The sequence below is a fragment of the Eptatretus burgeri genome, chromosome 2 (assembly GCF_056783735.1).
Source record: "Eptatretus burgeri isolate ZD-2024b chromosome 2, Ebu_testis_v1, whole genome shotgun sequence".
In the NCBI taxonomy this organism is placed as follows: Eukaryota; Metazoa; Chordata; class Myxini; order Myxiniformes; family Myxinidae; genus Eptatretus; species Eptatretus burgeri.
The window spans coordinates 160,272,076-160,295,375 of NC_140962.1; the positions used below are offsets into that span (position 1 = coordinate 160,272,076).

The window sequence follows — 23,300 nt, forward strand, 5'->3', positions numbered from 1 at the left end:
ACTTCCTCAACACTCATAGGCAACATGTGGCTCTCAACGGAACCCTTTTATCTCCTCTGCATGTCAAAGATGGAGTGCCCAAAGGCAGTGTTCTGGGCCCAGTCCTATTCCTGATCTTCATCAATGATCTCTCTCACTCTCTGGAAAATGCTCTTTATCGATTAGACTCCACTCTATGCCATGATGTCCCTCATCCTTCAGACAGGCAGGCTGTAGCTTCCTCCCTCTCTTCAGTGTGGTCAAACAAAAAACATCACAAGCTGGTCAAATACTTGGAATGTCTTTCAATCCTGACAAATGTCACACTCTCACTATCCTTCTCTTCCCAAAAGGACCATGTCGCAACTCCCCCTCCCCCCCGCTACCCCCATTTAAAAATTGGCCACAAAGGCCAGTCGCCGACTGGACATCCTACTTCATTCAAAGTCCTTCCTTGGCACACCTGAACTCCGATCCACCTGAAAGGCCTTCATCCGCAGCTTGATGGAGTACTGCTTTCCCGTCTGGGCTGGCTCCCCTGCCTCACATCTTGATCAGCTTGATGCCATGGAAACCAAGGCCTTCAAGATCCTTGGATTCTCCCTTGATGAAGCTGAGTTTTTGGGTCTATCACCACTTTCCCATTGCAGACAGGTCGGTGGTCTCTCTGTCTTCTACCAGCTCCTTTCTGTTCTTGCACCCTCTGCTCTTTCCATGCTTTTTCACCCCCCCCCCCCCAGGTTTCTTTCTGCAGGGCTCACATGGTCCACCATCAACCCCCTTCTGGTGAAACTACCAAAATCCAGGATCACTGCTCACCTCTACTCATTCGTCCCTCTTTTTCCCCACTTGTGAAACTATCTTGCACATTCTCTTCAATCGCATTCTTCCCTCCAGGTCTTCACGACAGCTGTTCACCTCTCTCTGATCATATCCAACCCAAACCATGATATTTTCCATCCTTGTTAACCCACACCCCGACCCCAATCCCTCTTTCCAAATTCCCAGTTTTATTTGAAAGTTTCCTTCTGTATCTACCTTGTACACCCCATTCTTCCCAACACCCATTGTTTGCCAAAGTCTCCCTCTGTCGTATCCTTCAACTCAGCTGTTTGTGTCCCCACCGCCCCTCCCCCCCACCCTCTCTCTTTTCTGGTCCTTTTGTTCTGGTACGTCCTGTTCAGTTCATTGTTCTAGCTTTTCGACAAGCCTCGACTGCATACAAAAAGAGAAAAATGTGGGTTCATTCCCGAGTCAAGGATAGTCATAACCTTTTCCATGTCATTGGGTTCATTGTCGAGGAAGAGTCAAGGCTAATCAGAACCTTTTGTACATTTTTGGTTGGGGGGGGGGGTAGGTCAGTGTGCATTAGGCAGTGGGTATGTATAAGGGGCAAGATAAGAACAGGGAGTGATGGATTTTCTCTGTAAACCTTGGAGGCAAACATTAAGCTAAGGCATTCAGAGTTATATCCAAAGGCCAGGAACATGTACGGTGGGGGGAGGGGGGGTTAATGATGTGGGGAGGGTCTTTTCAGAACAGTTGAAGAGAAGATGTGAGTTTTTGGGGAACTATTTGCAGAATTTGGGGTGAAAAGTGATTTTCTTTTTCTGAGATGACAGCAAGGACGGGAGTCAGTTTAGATTTCGTAAAGAGAGCGACGGATGTTAATCATTGGTTGGAGGGTGGTGTAGGGGTAAGGGGTTTGGGTTTGTGAATATGTTGAGATCCCTGCATGTTCATGGTGAATAGATGTGGCCAGGTGGCAGGGTGCTTAATAGAAGGGGCCGTTGAGGAGCTTGAGGAGGTACTTGAGAAAGAAATTAGGACCATTTTAGATTGGAAACCGAGGATGATGTTGGAGGGATGGGGCAGCAGGGGATAGTTAACAAAAGGGAAATGTTGAAGGTGTTTCACATGAATTCCAGGAGCTTGGATGGAAAGAGGGAAGAGCTGGAAGCTGGGATGGCGAGAGGTATGACATCGTTGCTCTATGTGAGACGTGCTTTTGTGAGCAATCTAACTGGAGGACAGGAATCCAAGGCTACAAGTTTATCGGTGTGATAGGAAGAAGAAAATAGGAGTAGTAGCAATCTGGGCAAAAGACAGCAAGAGAGAGAGAGAGACAGAGACAGAGACAGAGACAGAGACAGAGACAGAGACAGAGACAGAGACAGAGACAGAGACAGAGACAGAGACAGAGAGAGAGAGAGAGAGAGAGAGAGAGAGAGAGAGAGAGGGGGAGAGGGAGAGAGAGAGAGAGAGAGACAGAGACAGAGACAGAGACAGAGACAGAGACAGAGAGAGAGAGACAGAGAGAGAGAGAGAGAGAGAGAGAGAGAGAGAGAGAGAGAGAGAGAGAGAGAGAGAGGGGGAGAGGGAGAGAGAGAGAGAGAGAGAGAGACAGAGAGACATGACATAAAGGAGGGTTTTGATGGAGAGGATTCTGCGTGGATGGAGATTAGAGATTGGAAGAGTAGTAAAATACTTTTAGGATTCTTTTATCAGGCTTCCAGTATCAGGGAAGAGCAGGAAAGATGGTTATGTGAAGAAGCGCATGTGGTAAGGGAAGAGTATTGATTATGGGGGATTTTAATTTGCCAGGGATAGATTGGGTCCAGGAACAGGGAAAGGGCAGAGCAGATGAGGATTTCCTAGTTTTAGTCCAGGATTGTTTTTTTAACCCAGTTTGTGGATAAACCCATGAGGGGGAGTGCTGTGTTAGACCTCTTTTTGAGTAACAATCCCAATATGGTGGAGGAGGTGGAGGTGGGACAGCATCTGGGATCTCATGACTACAACATAAGTGCAACACTACTGAGCATCATCTTCCATGCGACTGAGCATTTCCAAGGTAGCTTTGCGTTTGGGTCCATCATTTGGTCTGAGGTCCTGCAGAATCTCCACCTTATAGGCATAAATTTTCAGTCTTTCATGCAAAATCCTGTGTACAGTGGTGGTTGGTAGTCCAGTTCTCTGGATGTGCATTGGATTGATTTTCTGGGACTTTGTTGAAATGATTCATGCACTTGTTCAACGTCTGCTGCACTTGTGCTCAGTCAACCAATACTTTTCTGTTTCCGACAACTTACAGTCTCCTTAAACCGCTTGTACTACTCTCTGATACGAGTCTGCGATGGCGGATTCCTTCCATATCTTGAACGGAAATTACGCTGAACATGCATGTCGGATCTCGTCTCGATGAACCATTCAACGCACTGAGCTCTCTCCTGTGGAGTCGCCATTTTGTTTTACATTAAACCACCAGACCTGAAAATCAAGAAAAACTTATGAGTTTCTGTATCATACAAAACAAAGGGTATCGTTGTATCATTTGTGGTACTAAATATATTAACAACCAATGTTGTCCGGGTCTTTTTGGAACATCCTGTATATCTAGACTTTAAGAAGGCATTTGACAAGGAACCACATTGGAGGTTGGTAGCCAAAGTGAGGGCTTGTGGAGTGGCTTGTCAGGTAGCTGATTGGATTGTAAACTGGCTGAGTGGTAGGAAGCAATGAGTGGCTGTGAGTGGAAGGATGTCTTGCTGGGAGGATGTAAGTTGTGGGGTACCTCAGGGATCAGTACTCGGACCATTACTATTCATTATTTACATCAACGATTTGGATAATAGGGTAAAGAGTGGGCTTTCCAAATTTGCAGATGACACAAAGCTTGGAGGTAAGGTGGATAGCAGAGGGAGTGGTGATCAGATACAGGAGAGTATTGACATTTGTATAGATTGGGCAAAAGATTGACAGATGTAATTTAACCTGAACAAGTGTGAGGTGTTGGGGATGGGAAAGAACAATGAAAATAGAGATTACAGGATGTAAGGGGTAATGTTGGAGCGTGTCACACAGAAGGATCTGGGGGTGGGAATAGATACGGGAGGTAAGCAGGCAGCTGCAGGTAAAGCAAATAGGGTTTTAGGTTGTATTCGGAGGGGGATCATTTATAAATCAAAAGAGGTGGTGTTAACATTGTACAGGAATTTAGTGAGGGCCACATCTAGAATATTGTGTGCAGTTTTGGTCACTACAACTCAGGAAGGACATCTATGCCAGAGAGAGAGAGTTCAGCGCAGGGCTGCTAGATTGATTCCGGGCCTCACTCGACTCGGCTATGAGGAGCGGCTGGAGATAGGGCTTTATACATGAGAAAGGAGGTGGTTACGAGGAGATATGATAGACATGTTTAAGATAATGAAGGGTGAGGACAAGATAAGTAAAGTGCAGTTTTTTAGCAGAGTGGACAGTGTTGGGACCAGCGGCAAAAATGGTGAGGGTAAAGATGAGAGTGAGGACAATTTTAAGGTGGTGGTCTTTCAGTTGAAGAGTGGTTAATGCATGGAATAGTCTCCCAAGAAAGGTAGAGGCAGGCTAGCAGCTGAGGGGTTGATAAGTTTAAATGGGATTTGGATGGGTATCTGGATGCAATGGAGACATGCATGGGGATATTACCTTGTGTAGATTGTACATAGCTTGCATGTGAATGGGTGATGATACTCGGGTTGGCGGAGGGCAGGCATGATGGGCTGAATGGCCTCCTCCTATGCCATAATTATTGTCTGCGTCCTTGTGTGAATCCACTGTGAAGCCATGAGCATATTTCCAATGGAATTTGAAGTGAACGAGACAGAGGGGGAGCATGTACCAGAAACAGACCTCACTAGGTGCCACCAAGACGATGAGGAAGGAGAATAGGTTGGAGAGTTCAGTGGTAAAGTTTGATCGATTTTGGATGAATCCACATTTGTTACCTTTATATAGGTTCCATTAGTTCAGGTTCGATTTCGATGTTGAGAAAGCAAGCAGCTTGGTAGCCACCGCCTCACCACAAGATGTACCCTGGTCGAGAGGGTAGATGTCAGAGCAGATGAGATGAAATAAATCTGCGATTTGAGAGAGATTTTCAGCTCATCTTTCCAACCACAATAAGAACCTTCCACAAGTAGATTTGCCCACCGTCCCCGGTTTCCCTGGATTGTCCCAAAAATTGGCTCAAGGTCTCGGCGTCCCGGAACGTGCACACAATATCTTGGCCCGGGCATACCTGCTGACACGTATGGTGGACCATGATACATCCTCGGCACAGGCCTCGGTGGGGCTTGGCCAGCCAGAGGTACCTTCCATGCACTGTGTATACTTTCATTCCGTGCCAATATACCTATGCATACAGGTATCAGGTAGAATTGGAGTAATGCAAGCACTCCAATGACTCACAAGTAGAGCTTCACACAATGTCATTGCCAGCCTACTTAGATCCTGCACACTTAAATGGGAAGGGATACAAAGTTCAAAGTGCACATGAGCATGAGGTGGCACTCCTGGGTGCTACCTGTTCCACTTTATGCAATTTAAACACCTGAGTTATCCCGACTTTATGCTACCTTCCCATTTTGTTCGACAGAATGGTGTAGAGGTAGCATACTTACCTCTGAATTGTCAGGTCTGGGTTTGATTCCCGACCCAATTCCAGGGCAAGGCACCAACGCGCGTGCGTTATCCCTCAGACGGACGATAAGCCAGGTGTCTCATACACGAGTATTAGTTCATCCATTAGGCTCGTTAAGCCGGGTGTCCCATGCGGACGTTCGGCGTCCTTCGCCACGAGTAGGCCAGTTATCGCCAGCACCCTGAACGAATTACAAATTCCACTCCAACCTGTATAGGGGGCACTGCATCAGTGGCACAACTGCAACTCCAGCAGATGATGCAACCCGCCGTGATGCACTGCCCACGATACAAGAGGGATAATGTTTCCCCGCACAATATTTGCACATTCCGCCAACAACATTGAGGCAACTTACTTTTTGGTAGTTGTGGTCTTCTACCCTCCCGTTTCCTGTAGTCGTGTAGAGTTTACGGAATGGCAAACATGAATGGCTTCCACTTTCTTTCCCCATTTGGGAAGCGAATATAAATGTCTAATTTCAGACTCATTTTGACTTCCTTTTCCTTTGGACAAAATAGAAATCCCAGTTTTCATCTCTGAATAATGTGTTAACTTAGTTAGGAAATACAAACGGTGAGAATTTTTCATTTTGAAAACTTTAATCATCTTCCAATGACCTCTGTTTCCTCGAGAGCTGTAAAAACAAACCCTGAGCGGTGCTAGTTGTTAAATTCCTGGTATTCCTGGGCGTTTTTAATAGGACAGCCCCATTTTGTCACATTAGATAACAGAACAAAGGACATCGGTTATGATATTACTAATGCTCAAAGTAATTGCACGGCCTCAGCGAATCCACAGGCTCATTGTTGGGGGGAAATGGGGAGGGTGGCGAGGGGGAAACAGGATGCAAATGGAGAGAAGCCAATTTGAACCAAGACGGAAACGGGCAGGGCCAGGAGAATAGGACAGGAAACAGGAAACCTCCCACCCTGTCTCAATCCCTCCAAACCTGCTTCCGCTCCTCTGCACCCCCTCACCCGGGGAGCCCCCCAGCATACACTGCACTAGACCAAGGAACATGGAAGAGGGCCTTCAGGGGCTGAGCAAGGGATTCGATGAACATGGTTTCCACCACAAAGGATCTTCTGAGGAATTGTTAAATCGTGCAAAGCAGGCGACACCTGGCCTGGTCCACCTTGAACAGGGTCCGGTTAACATTTCAAACCACGTGACTTTCAACCGTACCACTTAAGGTTAACAATTCATACCATTTAAGGTTACCAATTCAAACCATGTGACTTTCAACCGCACCACTTAAGGTTAACAATTCAAACCACATGACTTTCAACTGCACCACTTAAAGTTAACCGTACCACTCACGATGCACTCACAGACCAAACCTGAAGATTAAAAACGAGGAATATTTCAACAAAAGGTTGTTCCATTTTGACAGCAAAATATGCTTTAAAATTGATCCAAATGAAACTTTCCAGCCCAGGGACTGTCCAATGACTGACTGAACCTATCTTGTGTGTCACCGTCACAATTACGTCACGAAAAGGACTTTCAAAGCGAAAACAAAAGGGCGGTTCAACCGAAAACCCCAAACAGAGAAAGTACTCCATGATTTGCAGAAGCACAACAATCTTACCTGAAATCTCACAACACCAACAAAAGGAAGCAAAACTTTCCAGATCCATGGAACTCATCTTTCAATATTTGTGTGGGTTCATGACATCACTTCATGGTCACCATCTGAGAGCATCGCACCGACATCACAAGTACCAACCCCAAGAAAAACTCCCCCGAACATGCCAACTCAAAACCACACACACCCGAAACATGCCAACTCAAAACTACACCCCCCCCCAAACATGCCAAGTCAAAACCAGACACCCTCGAACATGCCAACTCAAAACCACACACCCCCTAACATGCCAACTCAAAGCCACACTCCCTCGAACATGCCAACTCAAAACCACACACCCCCTAACATGCCAACTCAAAGCCACACTCCCTCGAACATGCCAACTCAAAACCACACACCCTCTAACATGCCAACTACAAATCACACACACTCTAACATGGCCACTAAAAACCACACACCCCCTAACATGCCAACTCAAAACCACACACCCTAACATGAAACTCAAAATCACACACACCCGAACATGACAACTCAAAATTACAGACTCCCGAACATGAAAACTCAAAACCACACACACCCGAACATGCCAACTCAAAACCACACACACCCGAACATGCAAACTCAAAACCACACACACCCGAACATGCCAACTCAAAACCACACACCCTAACATGCCAACTCAAAATCACACATACCCCAACATGGAAACTCAAAACCACACACACCCTAACATGACAACTCAAAACTACACACCCCGAACACGACAACTCAAATCCACACACCCCGAACACGACAACTCAAAACCACACACACCCTAACATGACAACTCAAAACCACACACCCCCTAACATGCCAACTCAAAACCACACACCCCCGAACATGACAACTCAAAACTACACACCCCTGAACAAGCCAACTCAAAACCACACAGCCCCGAACATGACAACTCAAAACCACACACCCCCGAACATGACAACGCAAAACCACACACCCCCTAACATGCCAACTCAAAACCACACACCGCCTAATATGCGAACTTAAAACCACACACCCCCGAAGATGCCAATTCAAAACCACACACACCCTAACATGACAACTCAAAACCACACACCCCCTAATATGCGAACTTAAAACCACACACCCCCGAACATGCCAACTCAAAACCACACACACCCTAGCATGACAACTCAAAACCACACACCCCCGAACATGACAACGCAAAACCACACACCCCCTAACAAGCCAACTCAAAAACACACACCCCCTAACATGCCAACTCAAAACCACACACCCCCTAACATGCCAACTCAAAACCACAAACCCCTGAACATGCCAACTCAAAACCACACACCCCCTAACATGCCAACTCAAAACCACACACCTCCAAACATGCCAACTCAAAACCACACACCCCCAAACATGACAACTCAAAACCACACAGCCTAACATGTAACCGCAACACCACACAACCTAACATGTAAACTCAAAACCACACACCGTAACATGATAACTCAAAACGACACACACCCAAACATGATATCTCAAAACCACACACACACTAACATGATAACTCAAAACCACACACACACAAACATGATAACTAGAAACCACACACACACACTAACATGCAAACTCAAAACCACACAACCTAACATTTAAACTCAAAACCACACAACCAAACATGCAAACTCAAAACCACACACACACTAACATGATAACTCAAAACCACACACACACACACACACACACTAACATGTAAACTGAAAACCACACAACCGAACATGCAAACTCAAAACCACACAACCTAACATGTAAACTCAAAACCACACACACTAACATGCAAACTCAAAACCACACACCATATCATGCAAACTCAAAACCACACACACACTAACATGTAAACTCAAAACCAAACACCCCCTAACATGTATACTCAAAACCACACAACCTAACATGCTTACTCAAAACCACACACACACAAACATGACAACTCAAAACCACACACCCAAACATGCAAACTCAAAACCACAGAACCTCACATGCTAACTCAAAACCACACACCCCCTAATATGCCAACTAAAAACCACACACCCCCGAAGATGCCAACTCAAAACCACACACACACTGACATGATAACTCAAAACCACACACCTCCTTACATGATAATTCAAAACCACACACCCCCTAACATGCCAACTCCAAACCACACACCCCGAACATGACAACTCAAAACCACACACCCCCAAGCATGACAGCTCAAGACCACACAACCTAACATGTAAACTCAAAACCACACAACCTAACATGTGAGCGCAAGACCACACACACTAACATGCAAACTCAAAACCACACGCCATATCATGCAAACTCAAAACCACACACACACTAACATGTAAACTCAAAACCAAACACCCCCTAACATGTATACTCAAAACCACACAACCTAACATGCTTACTCAAAACCACACACACACAAACATGACAACTCAAAACCACACACCCAAACATGCAAACTCAAAACCACAGAACCTCACATGCTAACTCAAAACCACACACCCCCTAATATGCCAACTAAAAACCACACACCCCCGAAGATGCCAACTCAAAACCACACACACACTGACATGATAACTCAAAACCACACACCTCCTTACATGATAATTCAAAACCACACACCCCCTAACAAGCCAACTCCAAACCACACACCCCCGAACATGACAACTCAAAACCACACACCCCCAAACATGACAACTCAAAACCACACAACCTAACATGTAAACTCAAAACCACACAACCTAACATGTAAACTCAAAACCACACACCCTAACATGATAACTCAAAACCACACACACCCGAACATGATATCTCAAAACCACAAACACACACTAACATGATAACTCAAAACCACACACACACAAACATGATAACTAGAAACCACACACACACACACACTAACATGCAAACTCAAAACCACACAACCTAACATTTAAACTCAAAACCACACAACCTAACATGCAAACTCAAAACCACACACACACTAACATGATAACTCAAAACCACACACACACACTAACATGTAAACTGAAAACCACACAACCGAACATGCAAACTCAAAACCACACACCCCCTAATATGCCAACTAAAAACCACACACCCCCGAAGATGCCAACTCAAAACCACACACACTGACATGATAACTCAAAACCACACACCACCTTACATGATAATACAAAACCACACACCCCCTAACATGCCAACCCCAAACCACACACACCCGAACATGACAACTCAAAACCACACACCCACAAACATGACAACTCAAAACCACACAACCTAACATGTAAACTCAAAACCACACAACCTAACATGTAAACTCAAAACCACACACCCTAACATGATAACTCAAAACCACACACACCCGAACATGATATCTCAAAACCACACACACACTAACATGATAACTCAAAACCACACACGCACAAACATGATAACTAGAAACCACACACACACACACTAACATGCAAACTCAAAACCACACAACCTAACATTTAAACTCAAAACCACACAACCTAACATGCAAACTCAAAACCACACACACACTAACATGATAACTCAAAACCACACACACACACTAACATGTAAACTGAAAACCACACAACCGAACATGCAAACTCAAAACCACACAACCTAACATGGAAACTCAAAACCACACACACTAACATGCAAACTCAAAACCACACACCATATAATGCAAACTCAAAACCACACACACACTAACATGTAAACTCAAAACCAAACACCCCCTAACATGTATACTCAAAACCACACAACCTAACATGCTTACTCAAAACCACACACACACTAACATGACAACTCAAAACCACACACCCTAACATGCAAACTCAAAACCACAGAACCTCACATGCTAACTCAAAACCACACACCCCCTAATATGCCAACTAAAAACCACACACCCCCGAAGATGCCAACTCAAAACCACACACACACTGACATGACAACTCAAAACCACACACCTCCTTACATGATAATTCAAAACCACACACCCCCTAACATGCCAACTCCAAACCACACACCCCTAACATGCCAACTCAAAACCACACACCCCGAACATGACAACTCAAAACCACACACCCCTGAACAAGCCAACTCAAAACCACACACCCCGAACATGACAACGCAAAACCACACACCCCCTAACATGCCAACTCAAAACCACACACCGCCTAATATGCGAACTTAAAACCACACACCCCTGAAGATGCCAATTCAAAACCACACACACCCTAACATGACAACTCAAAACCACACACCCCCTAATATGCGAACTTAAAACCACACACCCCCGAACATGCCAACTCAAAACCACACACACCCAAGCATGACAACTCAAAACCACACAGCTCCTAACATGATAATTCAAAACCACACACCCCCTAACATGACAACTCAAAACCACACACCCCCGGACATGACAACGCAAAACCACACACCCCCTAACAAGCCAACTCAAAACCACACACCCCCGAACATGACAACTCAAAACCACACACCCCCGAACATGCCAACTCAAAACCACACACCCCTAACATGCCAACTCAAAACCACAAACCCCTGAACATGCCAACTCAAAACCACACACCCCTAACATGCCAACTCAAAACCACACACCTCCAAACATGCCAACTCAAAACCACACACCCCCAAACATGACAACTCAAAACCACACAACCTAACATGTAAACTCAAAACCACACAACCTAACATGTAAACTCAAAACCACACACCCTAACATGATATCTCAAAACCACACACCCCCAAACATGACAACTCAAAACCACACAACCTAACATGTAAACTCAAAACCACACAACCTAACATGTAAACTCAAAACCACACACCCTAACATGATATCTCAAAACCACACACACACTAACATGATAACTCAAAACCACACACACACTAACATGCCAACTCAAAACCACACACCCCCTAACATGCCAACTCAAAACCACAAACCCCTGGACATGCCAACTCAAAACCACACACCCCCTAACATGCCAACTCAAAACCACACACCTCCAAACATGCCAACTCAAAACCACACACCCCCAAACATGACAACTCAAAACCACACAACCTAACATGTAAACTCAAAACCACACAACCTAACATGTAAACTCAAAACCACACACCCTAACATGATAACTCAAAACCACACACACCCGAACATGATATCTCAAAAACACACACACACACACTAACATGATAACTCAAAACCACACACACACTAACATGACAACTCAAAACCACACACCCTAACATGCAAACTCAAAACCACAGAACCTCACATGCTAACTCAAAACCACACACCCCCTAATATGCCAACTAAAAACCACACACCCCCTAACATGCCAACTCAAAACCACACACCTCCAAACATGCCAACTCAAAACCACACACCCCCAAACATGACAACTCAAAACCACACAACCTAACATGTAAACTCAAAACCACACAACCTAACATGTAAACTCAAAACCACACACCCTAACATGATATCTCAAAACCACACACACACGAACATGATAACTCAAAACCACACACACACTAACATGACAACTCAAAACCACACACCCTAACATGTAAACTCAAAACCACACAACCTAACATGTAAACTCAAAACCACACACCCTAACATGATAACTCAAAACCACACACACCCGAACATGATATCTCAAAACCACACAACCTAACATGCTTACACAAAACCACACACACAGTAACATGACAACTCAAAACCACACACCCTAACATGCAAACTCAAAACCACAGAACCTCACATGCTAACTCAAAACCACACACCCCCTAATATGCCAACTAAAAACCACACACCCCCGAAGATGCCAACTCAAAACCACACACACACTGGCATGACAACTCAAAACCACACACCTCCTTACATGATAATTCAAAACCACACACCCCCTAACAAGCCAACTCCAAACCACACACCCCCGAACATGATAACTCAAAACCACACACCACCTAACAAGCCAAATCAAAACCACACACCCCCTAAAAAGCCAACTCAAAACCACACACCCCCGAACATGACAACTCAAAACCACACACCCCCTAACATGCAAACTCAAAACCACACACCTGCTAACATGACAACTGAAAACCACACACCCCACACATGCCAACTTAAAACCACACACCCCCGAAGATGACAACTCAAAACCACACACCCCCTAATATGCTAACTCAAAACCACACACCTCCTAACATGCCAACTCAAAACTACATGCCCCCGAACACGACAACTCAAAACTACACCACCCCTGCATGCCAACTCAAAACCACATACCCCCTAACATGCCAACTCAAAACCACACAGCCACTGACATGCCAACTCAAAACCATACACCCCCTAACATGCCAACTCAATAACATACACCCCTAACTTGCCAACTCAAAACCAGACACCCCCTAACATGACAACTCAAAACCATACACCTCCTAACATGACAACTCAAAACCACACACCCCCTAACATGCCAACTCAAAACCACACACCCTCTAACATGACAACTCAAAACCATACACCCCCTAACATGCCAACTCAAATCCATACATCCGCTAACATGCCAACTCAAAACCATACACCCCCTAATATGCCAACTCAAAACCACACACCCCCTAACATGCCAACTCAAAACCACACAGCCTCTAACATGCCAACTCAAAACCATACAGCTACTGACATGCCAACTCAAAACCATACACCCCTAACATGCTAACTCAAAACCAAATTCCCCCTAACATGCTAACTCAAAACCACACAGCCACTGACATGCCAACTCAAAACCATACACCCCCTAACATGCCAACTCAAAACCATATACCCCGCAACATGCCAACTCAAAACCATAAACCCCCTAACATGCCAACTCAAAACCATACACCCCCTAACATGCCAACTCAAAACCATACACCCTCTAACATGCCAACTCAAAACTATATACCCCCTAACATGCCAACTCAAAACCACACAGCCACTGACATGCCAACTCAAAACCACACAGCCACTGACATGCCAACTCAAAACCACACACCCCCTAACATGCCAACTCAAAACCACACACACCCTAACATGCCAGCTCAAAACCACGCACCCCCTAACATGCCAACACAAAACCACACAGCCACTGACATGCCAACTCAAAACCACACACACCCTAACATGCCAACTCACAACCACACACGCGCGAACATGACAACTCAAAACCACACACCCCCGAACATGCCAACTCAAAACCATACATCCTCTAACATGCCAACTCAAAACTATATACCCCCTAGCATGCGAACTCAAAACCACACAGCCACTGACATGCCAACTCAAAACCACACACACCCTAACATGCCAACTCAAAACCATACACACTCTAACATGCCAACTCAAAACCATACACACTCTAACATGCCAACTCAAAACCACACAACCTAACATGCCAACTGAAAACCACACACAACCTAACATGCTAACTCAAAACTACACACAACCTAACATGCCAACTCAAAATCACACACCCTCTAACATGCCAACTCAAAACCACACATCCCCTAACATGACAACTCAAAACCACACACACCCTAACATGCCAACTCAAAACCACACACCCCCTAACATGCCAACTCAAAACCACACAGCCGCTGACATGCCAACTCAAAACCACACACGCCCTATCATGCCAACTCACAGCCACACACCCCCGAACATGACAACTCAAAACCACACACCCCCGAACATGCCAACTCAAAACCATACACCCTCTAACATGCCAACTCAAAACTATATACCCCTAGCATGCGAACTCAAAACCACACAGCCACTGACATGCCAACTCAAAACCACACACCCCTAACATGCCAACTCAAAACCATACACCCCCTAACATGCCAACTCAAAACCACACACACCCTAACATGCCAACTCAAAACCATACACACTCTAACATGCCAACTCAAAACCATACACACTCTAACATGCCAACTCAAAACCACACACACCCTAACATGCCAACTCAAAACCGCACACCCCTAACATGACAACTCAAAACCACACACCCCCGAACATGCCAAGTCAAAACCGCACACCCCCTAACATGACAACTCAAAACCACACACCCCCGAACATGCCAACTCAAAACCACACACCCCCTAACATGACAACCCAAAACCACACACACCCTAACATGCCAACTCAAAACCACACACCCCCTAACATGCCAACTCAAAACCACACAGCCACTGACATGCCAACTCAAAACCATTCACCCCGAACATGCCAACTCAAAACCACGCACACCCTAACATGCCAACTCAAAACCACACACCCCCTAAGATGACAACTTAAAACCACACCCCCTAACATGACAACTCAAAATCACACACCCCCTTACATGCCAATTCAAAACCACACACCCCCTAACATGCCAACTCAACACCACACACCCCCTAACATGACAACTCAAAACCACACACACCCTAACATGCCAACACAACACCACACACCCCCTAACATGACAACTCAAAACCACAAACACCCTAACATGCCAACTGAAAACCACACACAACCTAACATGCCAACTGAAAACCACACAACCTAACATGCCAACTGAAAACCACACACAACCTAACATGCTAACTCAAAACTACACACAACCTAACATGCCAACTCAAAACCACACACCCTCTAACATGCCAACTCAAAACCACACACCCCTAACATGACAACTCAAAACCACACATCCTCTAACATGACAACTCAAAACCACACACCCTCTAACATGACAACTCAAAACCACACACAACCTAACATGCTAACTCGAAACCACACACAACCTCACATGACAACTCAAAACCATACACCCACAAACATGACAACTCAAAACCACACACCCTCTAACATGCCAACTCAAAACCACACATCCCCTAACATGACAACTCAAAACCACACACACCCTAACATGACAACTCAAAACCACACACACCCTAACATGCCAACTCAACACCACACACCCCCTTACATGACAACTCAAAACCACACACACCCTAACATGCCAACTCAAAACCACAGACAACCTAACATTCCAACTCAAAACCACACACAACCTAACATGATAACTCAAAACCACACACAACCTAACATGCCAACTCAAAACCACACAACCTAACATGCCAACTGAAAACCACACACAACCTAACATGCTAACTCAAAACCACACACAACCTCACATGACAACTCAAAACCATACACCCCAAACATGACAACTCAAAACCACACACTCCTAACATGCCAACTCAAAACTACACACCCCCTAACATGCCAGTTCAAAACGACACACCCCTAACATGACAATTCAAAACCACACACCCCCTAGCATGCCAACTCAAAGCCACACACCCCCAAACATGCTAACTCAAAACCACACACAACCTAACATGCCAACTCAAAACCACACACCCCCTAACATGCCCCTCAAAACCACACACCCCCTAACATGCCAACTCAAAACCATACACCCCCTAACATGCCAACTCAAAACCATACACCCCCTAACATGCCAACTCAAAACCACACACCTCCTAACATGCCAACTCAAAACCACACACCCCCTTACATGCCAACTCAAAACCACACACCCCCTAACATGACAACTCAAAACCACACACCCCTAACAAGACAAACCCAAAGAACACCCCCTCCCCCTCATACCCACCCCACTTACTTCCCTCCCTCCTCCTACTCCTCCTCCCAACATCCATCACCGCCTCTCCCCTCTTGCCACCCACCCCTCCTCCTTCTCCTTCTGCCACCCACCCCTCCCCCTTCTCCTCCCACCACCCACTCTCTCCTTATCCTCCTCCTTCTCTTCCTGCCCCCCACCCACTTCTCCTGCCACCCACCCCCTCTTCCTTATCCTCCTGACACCCATGCCCTCCTCCTTCTCCTTTTGCCAGCCAACACCCCCTTCTCCTCCTGCCATCCCCACCCTCCCCTCCTTTTCCCCCTCCTCCTCCTTCTTCTACTCCTGCCGCCCACCTCCTTCTCCTGCCACCCACCCCCTCCCCCTTCTCCTTCTCCCCCTCCTGCCACCCACCCCTCCTCCTTCTGCTCCTGCCACCCACCCTACCTCTCCTCCTCTTGCCACCTACACCCTCCTCCTTCTCCTCCTGCCACCCACGCCCTCCACCTTCTCCTCCTGCCACCCACCTCCTCCTCCTCCTTCTCCAACCACTCACCCTCCTTCTCCTCCTCCTCCCTCCACCCACCCCTCCAACCCTTCCTCCTCCTCCTCCTCCTCCTGCTACCCACCCATCCTCCTCCTTCTCCTCTACCCCATCCCCTCTTCCTCCTGTCACACACCCCGTCCTCCTCCTCCCACCACTCCAACCAAATTGTGCTATCACTCTCTCCACCGCCCCTCCGCCCCCATCGTGGCAGCCTGCCATCCACGTGCATCCAGAAGCGGAAACGTCACCGTGGAGGGAGAAAAGGAAGTGCAGGCTATTCTCTTTGTAACAGCGTGAAAAGCGAGGAGGACAAGACCATTTCAGTGAAGTTGAAACGCATACAGTGCCTGGTTATTACAGGCACAAACCAGAAATTAATTTGAATGATAAGGTTCGAATAAAGCAAGATGAAGTTAATGCAAAGAAAGATTTAATCTTTATTTAAATAACTTTCATTATTTTTCTGGATGTGGAATAAAAGACGTAAACTGTACTTCACAGTTCATCTTATTCCATAAGGACGTGGAAAGAGCTGTGAGTAATTGTTTTGTTATTACCTTGCGCTCGTGAAGCGAAAAGCGGGGTTAAGCGATCGGTCACGTACGTGCGCCGTGCGTGCGCACGTACGTGTCTGCATTAAAAAAAAATCTTTCCTCGGCAACCGTGAGTGATTGGCACGAAATTTTCCAAATAGGTGTGCTTCATCCTAGGTAATTTTTAGTCATAATTATGACGTCATACATCAAGTGGCACAGGCGCTACCTTGGAAAAACCGAAAAAAATTGCACCTCTATATAATATCTCCCAAACCGCCCCATGGAAGAAACTTCCACGTGGCTCATTGCCAAGCACTCCCAATGGAGAATCAGATGCGTTAATGAGGATGTCATCGTGCCTTCATTATGACGTCATAATTCGACACATGCAATGCTTGATCTGGTCGGTATGAAAATTTTTTTTTTATCTGCAGTTGTTGAAACCACTAACTGATCAATGCAAAACTTTAACTAATTGATCAATAACCCATGGGAAATATAGTTTGATAAAAGTGACATTATTGGTCACTGGTCTGGCACCATATTGGATCAAAGAATAAAAACCTTGAAAAAAACAAGGACAAATGTGTCCAAGAGCCACGTCATTCCACCAGTCAATCTCCTTGCTAAGCTAGCTTCCAGGGCATCGAGTGCCTCCAGGGCATCAGGTGCCTTTAGGGCGTCAAGTGCGCTTCGGGCATGAGATGCCTCAGGGCATCAGGTACCCCCATGTGGCCTCCCTGCCTGCTTCACTCCCGATTCTCACCCCCAGAAAGGTGTTGTCTTCACCAGAAGAAAAGAAGAAGGAGAAGAAGAACAAGAAGAAGAAGAAGAACAACAACAACAACAAGAACGCGGAGCTCTCTTAGAGCCAGTGTTCGCTACGCAACGCAGCTAAAAAACAGAAAAGTTGGCTTCCACTAAGTCCTTCTCAAGACTGTACAGGGTCAATATTCTATGAATACCATCTCATCTTTTTTTTCTGTATTAGGCTCTCACTAAGGAAAGGAGTCCATCTATTGATTTTGTAAACATTGGGGAAAGGGAGGAGTGCCAACAAGAGAAAAGGATGATGAGGGAGGGTGATAGCCAATAGGAGAGAAAAGGGAGGAATGAATGAGGAGGGAACACAGGGGAGGATTGGAGGAATGGGGAAGAGCAGGGAGGTTGATGGTGGAGGAAGTAAGGAGATGGAGAGGGAAAGATGGAAGGAGAGGAAGGAATGAGGTGAGGTGAGGGGAGAGTGGGGTGAGGAAGGAACACAGGGGAGGATTGGAGGAATGAGGGAGAGTAGGTAGGTTGACGGGTGGGGGGGGATAAAGGAGATGGAGAGGGAAAGGTGGAAGGAGGGGAAGGAATGAGGTGAGGTGAGGAGAGGGTGGGGTGAGGAAGGAACACAGGGGAGGATAGGAGCAATGAAGGAGAGCAGGGAGGTTGAAGGGGGAAAGAAAGGAGATGGAGGAGAGGGAAAGGTGGAAAATAGGGAAGGTTGGAATGGGGTGAGGGAGGTTGGAAGGAGGGAAGGGTGGAAGGAGGAGAGGAAAGGTAGAAATCAGAATTCTACCATATTTGCATACGTAATAAATAGGCTTCTCCAAAAGGTTCCATACTCATTATATACAATTCATACACCACCAAAGCTCCCTCCCTGCAAGGATTCAACTCAATCCCATTTTTAAACACATCATGCTATTGACATGTTTTATTGATAAGTTCATACCTGTTAAAAATGAAACGGTTTAAAATCACTGAAAACACCTTCTGAACACCTGGGACATCTCACTCTAACCTCACTCGGCCTTGACAAAATATCATGGCTCATGGGTAAAGGTTCTCCCACTAACAACGGCTTCAACGTCTTGGATTGAACATCGAGTGTTACTCTGAATCACTTGGTTACAACTCTAGTGAGTCCGAAGTTGTCTTTTTCAGCTTGAACTGTGAGAATCCCCAAAATAAGTTGCAAAGCCTTTGGATTTTTCTCTTCCTGATACACTCAAAGTTCCACTCACACCACATGAAGTTTCCACATCCAGTGAAAAACGTGTTAGATCGTGATTTGTTTTCATTTGCTTTGCTGTGACGTACAGGGAACTTCGTGACGCAGTAGTGTGCGTTCCGTACATTGTTCCTTCACCACCCACCATCCTCCTCCTCCTCCACAACGCCCACCAAAATGACAAACAAAAAGTCATTTTAAAATCAGCTTCTTTAAGGTTTCCAATGACATTGGTTTTAAATAGAGTTAAAGTTTTAAATTGCAGTTGATTTAAGATAAAGATTATTTTTAAGTTAAAGTTTTGAATGATGTTTGCTTTTAAATAGAGAGTTAAAGTTTAAATGAAGTTTGGTTTGAGATCAAGAGTTAAAACTTTAAACTGCATTTGGTTTTCGATTGAGATTTTTTGTCAAATTCAAACAAGAGTTTAACATTAAACTAAGTTTGGTTCGAGACCGAGAGTTGAGCATTAAACTAAGTTTGGTTCCAGACCAAGAGTTTATGGAGAGGGAGGGAAAGGGAGGAGTTTGGGCTGGGTTTAACAATTCTGGACTGGGTCAAATTCAAACAAGAGTTTAACATTAAACTCAGTTTGGTTCTGGGCTGGGAGTTTAACATTAAACTTCGTTTGGTTCTAGACTGAGAGTTTAACATGAAACTAAGTTTGGTTCTAGACTGAGTTTAACATTAAACACAGTTTGGCTCGAGACCGAGAGTTTAACATGAAACTAAGTTTGGTTCTTGACCGAGAGTTTAACATTAAACACAGATTGGCTTTTGATCGAGAGTTTAACATTAAACTCAGTTTGGTTCTCGACCAAGAGTTAAACATTAAACTCAGTTTGGCTTTAGACTGAGAATTTAACATTAAACTCAGTTTGGCTCGAGACCGAGAGTTTAACATTAAACTCAGTTTGGTTCTACACCGAGAGTTAAACATTAAACTCAGTTTGGTTCTAAACTGAGAGTTTAACATTCAACTTAGTTTGGTTCTGGGCAGAGAGTTTAACATTAAACAAAGTTTGGCTCCAGATCAAGAGTTTAACATTAAACTAAGTTTGGTTCCAGATCAAGAGTTTATGGAGAGGGAGGGAAAGGGAGGAGTTTGGGCTGGGTTTAACAATTCTGGACTGGGTCAAATTCAAACAAGAGTTTAACATTAAACTCAGTTTGGTTCTGGGCTGGGAGTTTAACATTAAACTTCGTTTGGTTCTAGACTGAGAGTTTAACATGAAACTAAGTTTGGTTCTAGACTGAGAGTTTAACATTAAACACAGTTTGGCTCGAGACCGAGAGTTTAACATGAAACTAAGTTTGGTTCTTGACCGAGAGTTTAACATTAAACACAGTTTGGCTTTTGATCGAGAGTTTAACATTAAACTCAGTTTGGTTCTCGACCAAGAGTTAAACATTAAACTCAGTTTGGCTTTAGACTGAGAATTTAACATTAAACTCAGTTTGGCTCGAGACCGAGAGTTTAACATTAAACTCAGTTTGGTTCTACACCGAGAGTTAAACATTAAACTCAGTTTGGTTCTAAACTGAGAGTTTAACATTCAACTTAGTTTGGTTCTGGGCAGAGAGTTTAACATTAAACAAAGTTTGGCTCCAGATCAAGAGTTTAATATTAAACTAAGTTTGGTTCTGGACTGAGAATTTAATATTAAATCAAGTTTAGTTTTAGATCAAGGTTTAAAGTTTTAAACTGTATGCGAGTGGGGAGGGAGGTGGGGATTTAAAGTGGGGAGGCGCTATATTTTGTATCAAGATATTTTGTTAAAAGTTAAATTCGAGTTAAACATTAAACTAAGTTTGGTTCTGGACTGAGAGTTTAACATTAAATTAAGTTTGTTTTTCGACTGAGTTAAGGTTTAGAATGATGTATGTATTTAAAAAGTGTAAAAGTTTAACCCAAGCTTTGTTTTAGATTGAGAGTTAAAGCTTACACTGTTTCATTTTATATCGAGTTAAACTTTAAACGAGGGTTTGTTTTACATTGGGAGGAAAGTTAAACTCGGTTTGATTTTGAAGAGATTTAATATTTTTGAAGGAGGTTTAGTTTCACATCGGCGGTTAAAATTTAGACTAATTTTTAGACAGAATGTCAAAGTATTAAACAATTTGTGATTTTAGATCAAGACTTTAAAAGTTCAAACGATGATTGGTTTTCGACCATGAGTTAAAGTTTTAAACGAGGTTTGATTTTAGATTGAGATTTAGTTTAAACTAGGTTTGTTTGTTTGTTTGTTTTACATTGAGAGTAAAGTGTCAACCGAGTTTGTTCTGAAATTGAAAATTGAAGCTTAAACCAGGTTTGCTTTTAAATGGAGAGTTAAAATTTAACGAGGTTTAGTTTAACATCAAGAGTTAAAGTTAAAAGTCGGTTTGGTTTGAAACAATTTGTTACACTTTTTGTCAGTTTGTAACATTTTAATCCACAATTTGAGAGTTGTCCATCATCTCCTGGATAAGAAATGATGCTGGGTCCCAAAAGTGCGAGAACTTTCAAGAGAGCTCATGTTCTCCAAAAGCAGTTTCTTACCACACAAACACCTATTTGTATCTCCCGAAAAACAGGAATTGGAAGAAGAAAATTAAGTTGTGTCCTCCATTATCCCACAACATGAAAAATAATATGCAATGCACATTCAAACTTCGCGTTGAGAGGAGACGGAGCGAGACTACTTATACCGATCTCTCCTCTTCATCTCTACCCTGAACGCGAATATCGACCCTGGACCTTGTAGTATCGACCCTGGACCCCAGCATATCCACCCTGGACCACAATATATATCCAGGAACTAAGTGTTTACCCGATTTATAACACGCCTTTCGAGATCTGGTCACTACATCAAGATGTGGTCTTCGCAGGAACACGTCTTTCTCAGTGCACTTACCCGCAGCTTCGATATCCGTGCCGTGCCACGCCGTGCTGGTCCGTGCCTGGCCCGTCTCGCTCTCCCCGCGCTCCCCACCTCTCCGGAAGCCCAACCAGAGCAGAGACGTCGCGTTTCCGCCGTCGGGCGGGTAAACAATGCGTTCTCTCTCCACTCCCGCCACGGGGACCAAAACCGACTCGGACGGCTCAAACGGCGCGCTTCCTTGAAAGGGGCACCATCTGCGCTGAGTACTTTTCACTTCATTTCTGCGCACTCAGCAGACACACAGCACACACTCAGAAGAAACGTAAAACGCACCCTGTAAACAACACGGCGATAGTTAATGTTGAACATGAGTGAAGCATGGCTATACAAACAAAGTGTAATAAACTTTTAAAAGAGATCACGTTCTGGTAAAACAATTAATGAGAAACACACCTCATCAGGGGGATGACAAAGATGTGGTGCTCAGACCTGCCTTTCATGCTGGTAACGCAAACTAAAGATGAGAATTCATATCAGAGATTATCCAGAAAAC

General features: G+C 44.7%; 1 protein-coding gene across 4 annotated transcripts in view; it reads right to left on the minus strand.

Annotated features, from left to right (window-relative positions):
* The window catches only part of LOC147033725 (ETS domain-containing protein Elk-3-like), a 53,205-nt gene extending 30,207 nt beyond the window's left edge, over window positions 1-22,998 (minus strand). The window contains exon 1 of one of the 4 annotated variants that reach the window (XM_085871881.1): window positions 22,781-22,998. Coding sequence is in view for 1 of the 4 variants with exons in the window: in XM_085871880.1 (XP_085728006.1) it covers window positions 19,897-20,010 (114 nt within the window). In the remaining 3 variants the exon portion in view is untranslated. Of the gene's footprint in view, window positions 1-7,028; window positions 7,211-19,896; window positions 20,031-22,780 lie in introns of those variants that run through there. The other 3 variants (XM_085871882.1, XM_085871880.1, XM_085871883.1) reach the window with 3 other exon arrangements.
* Window positions 22,999-23,300: the final 302 nt, after the last annotated feature.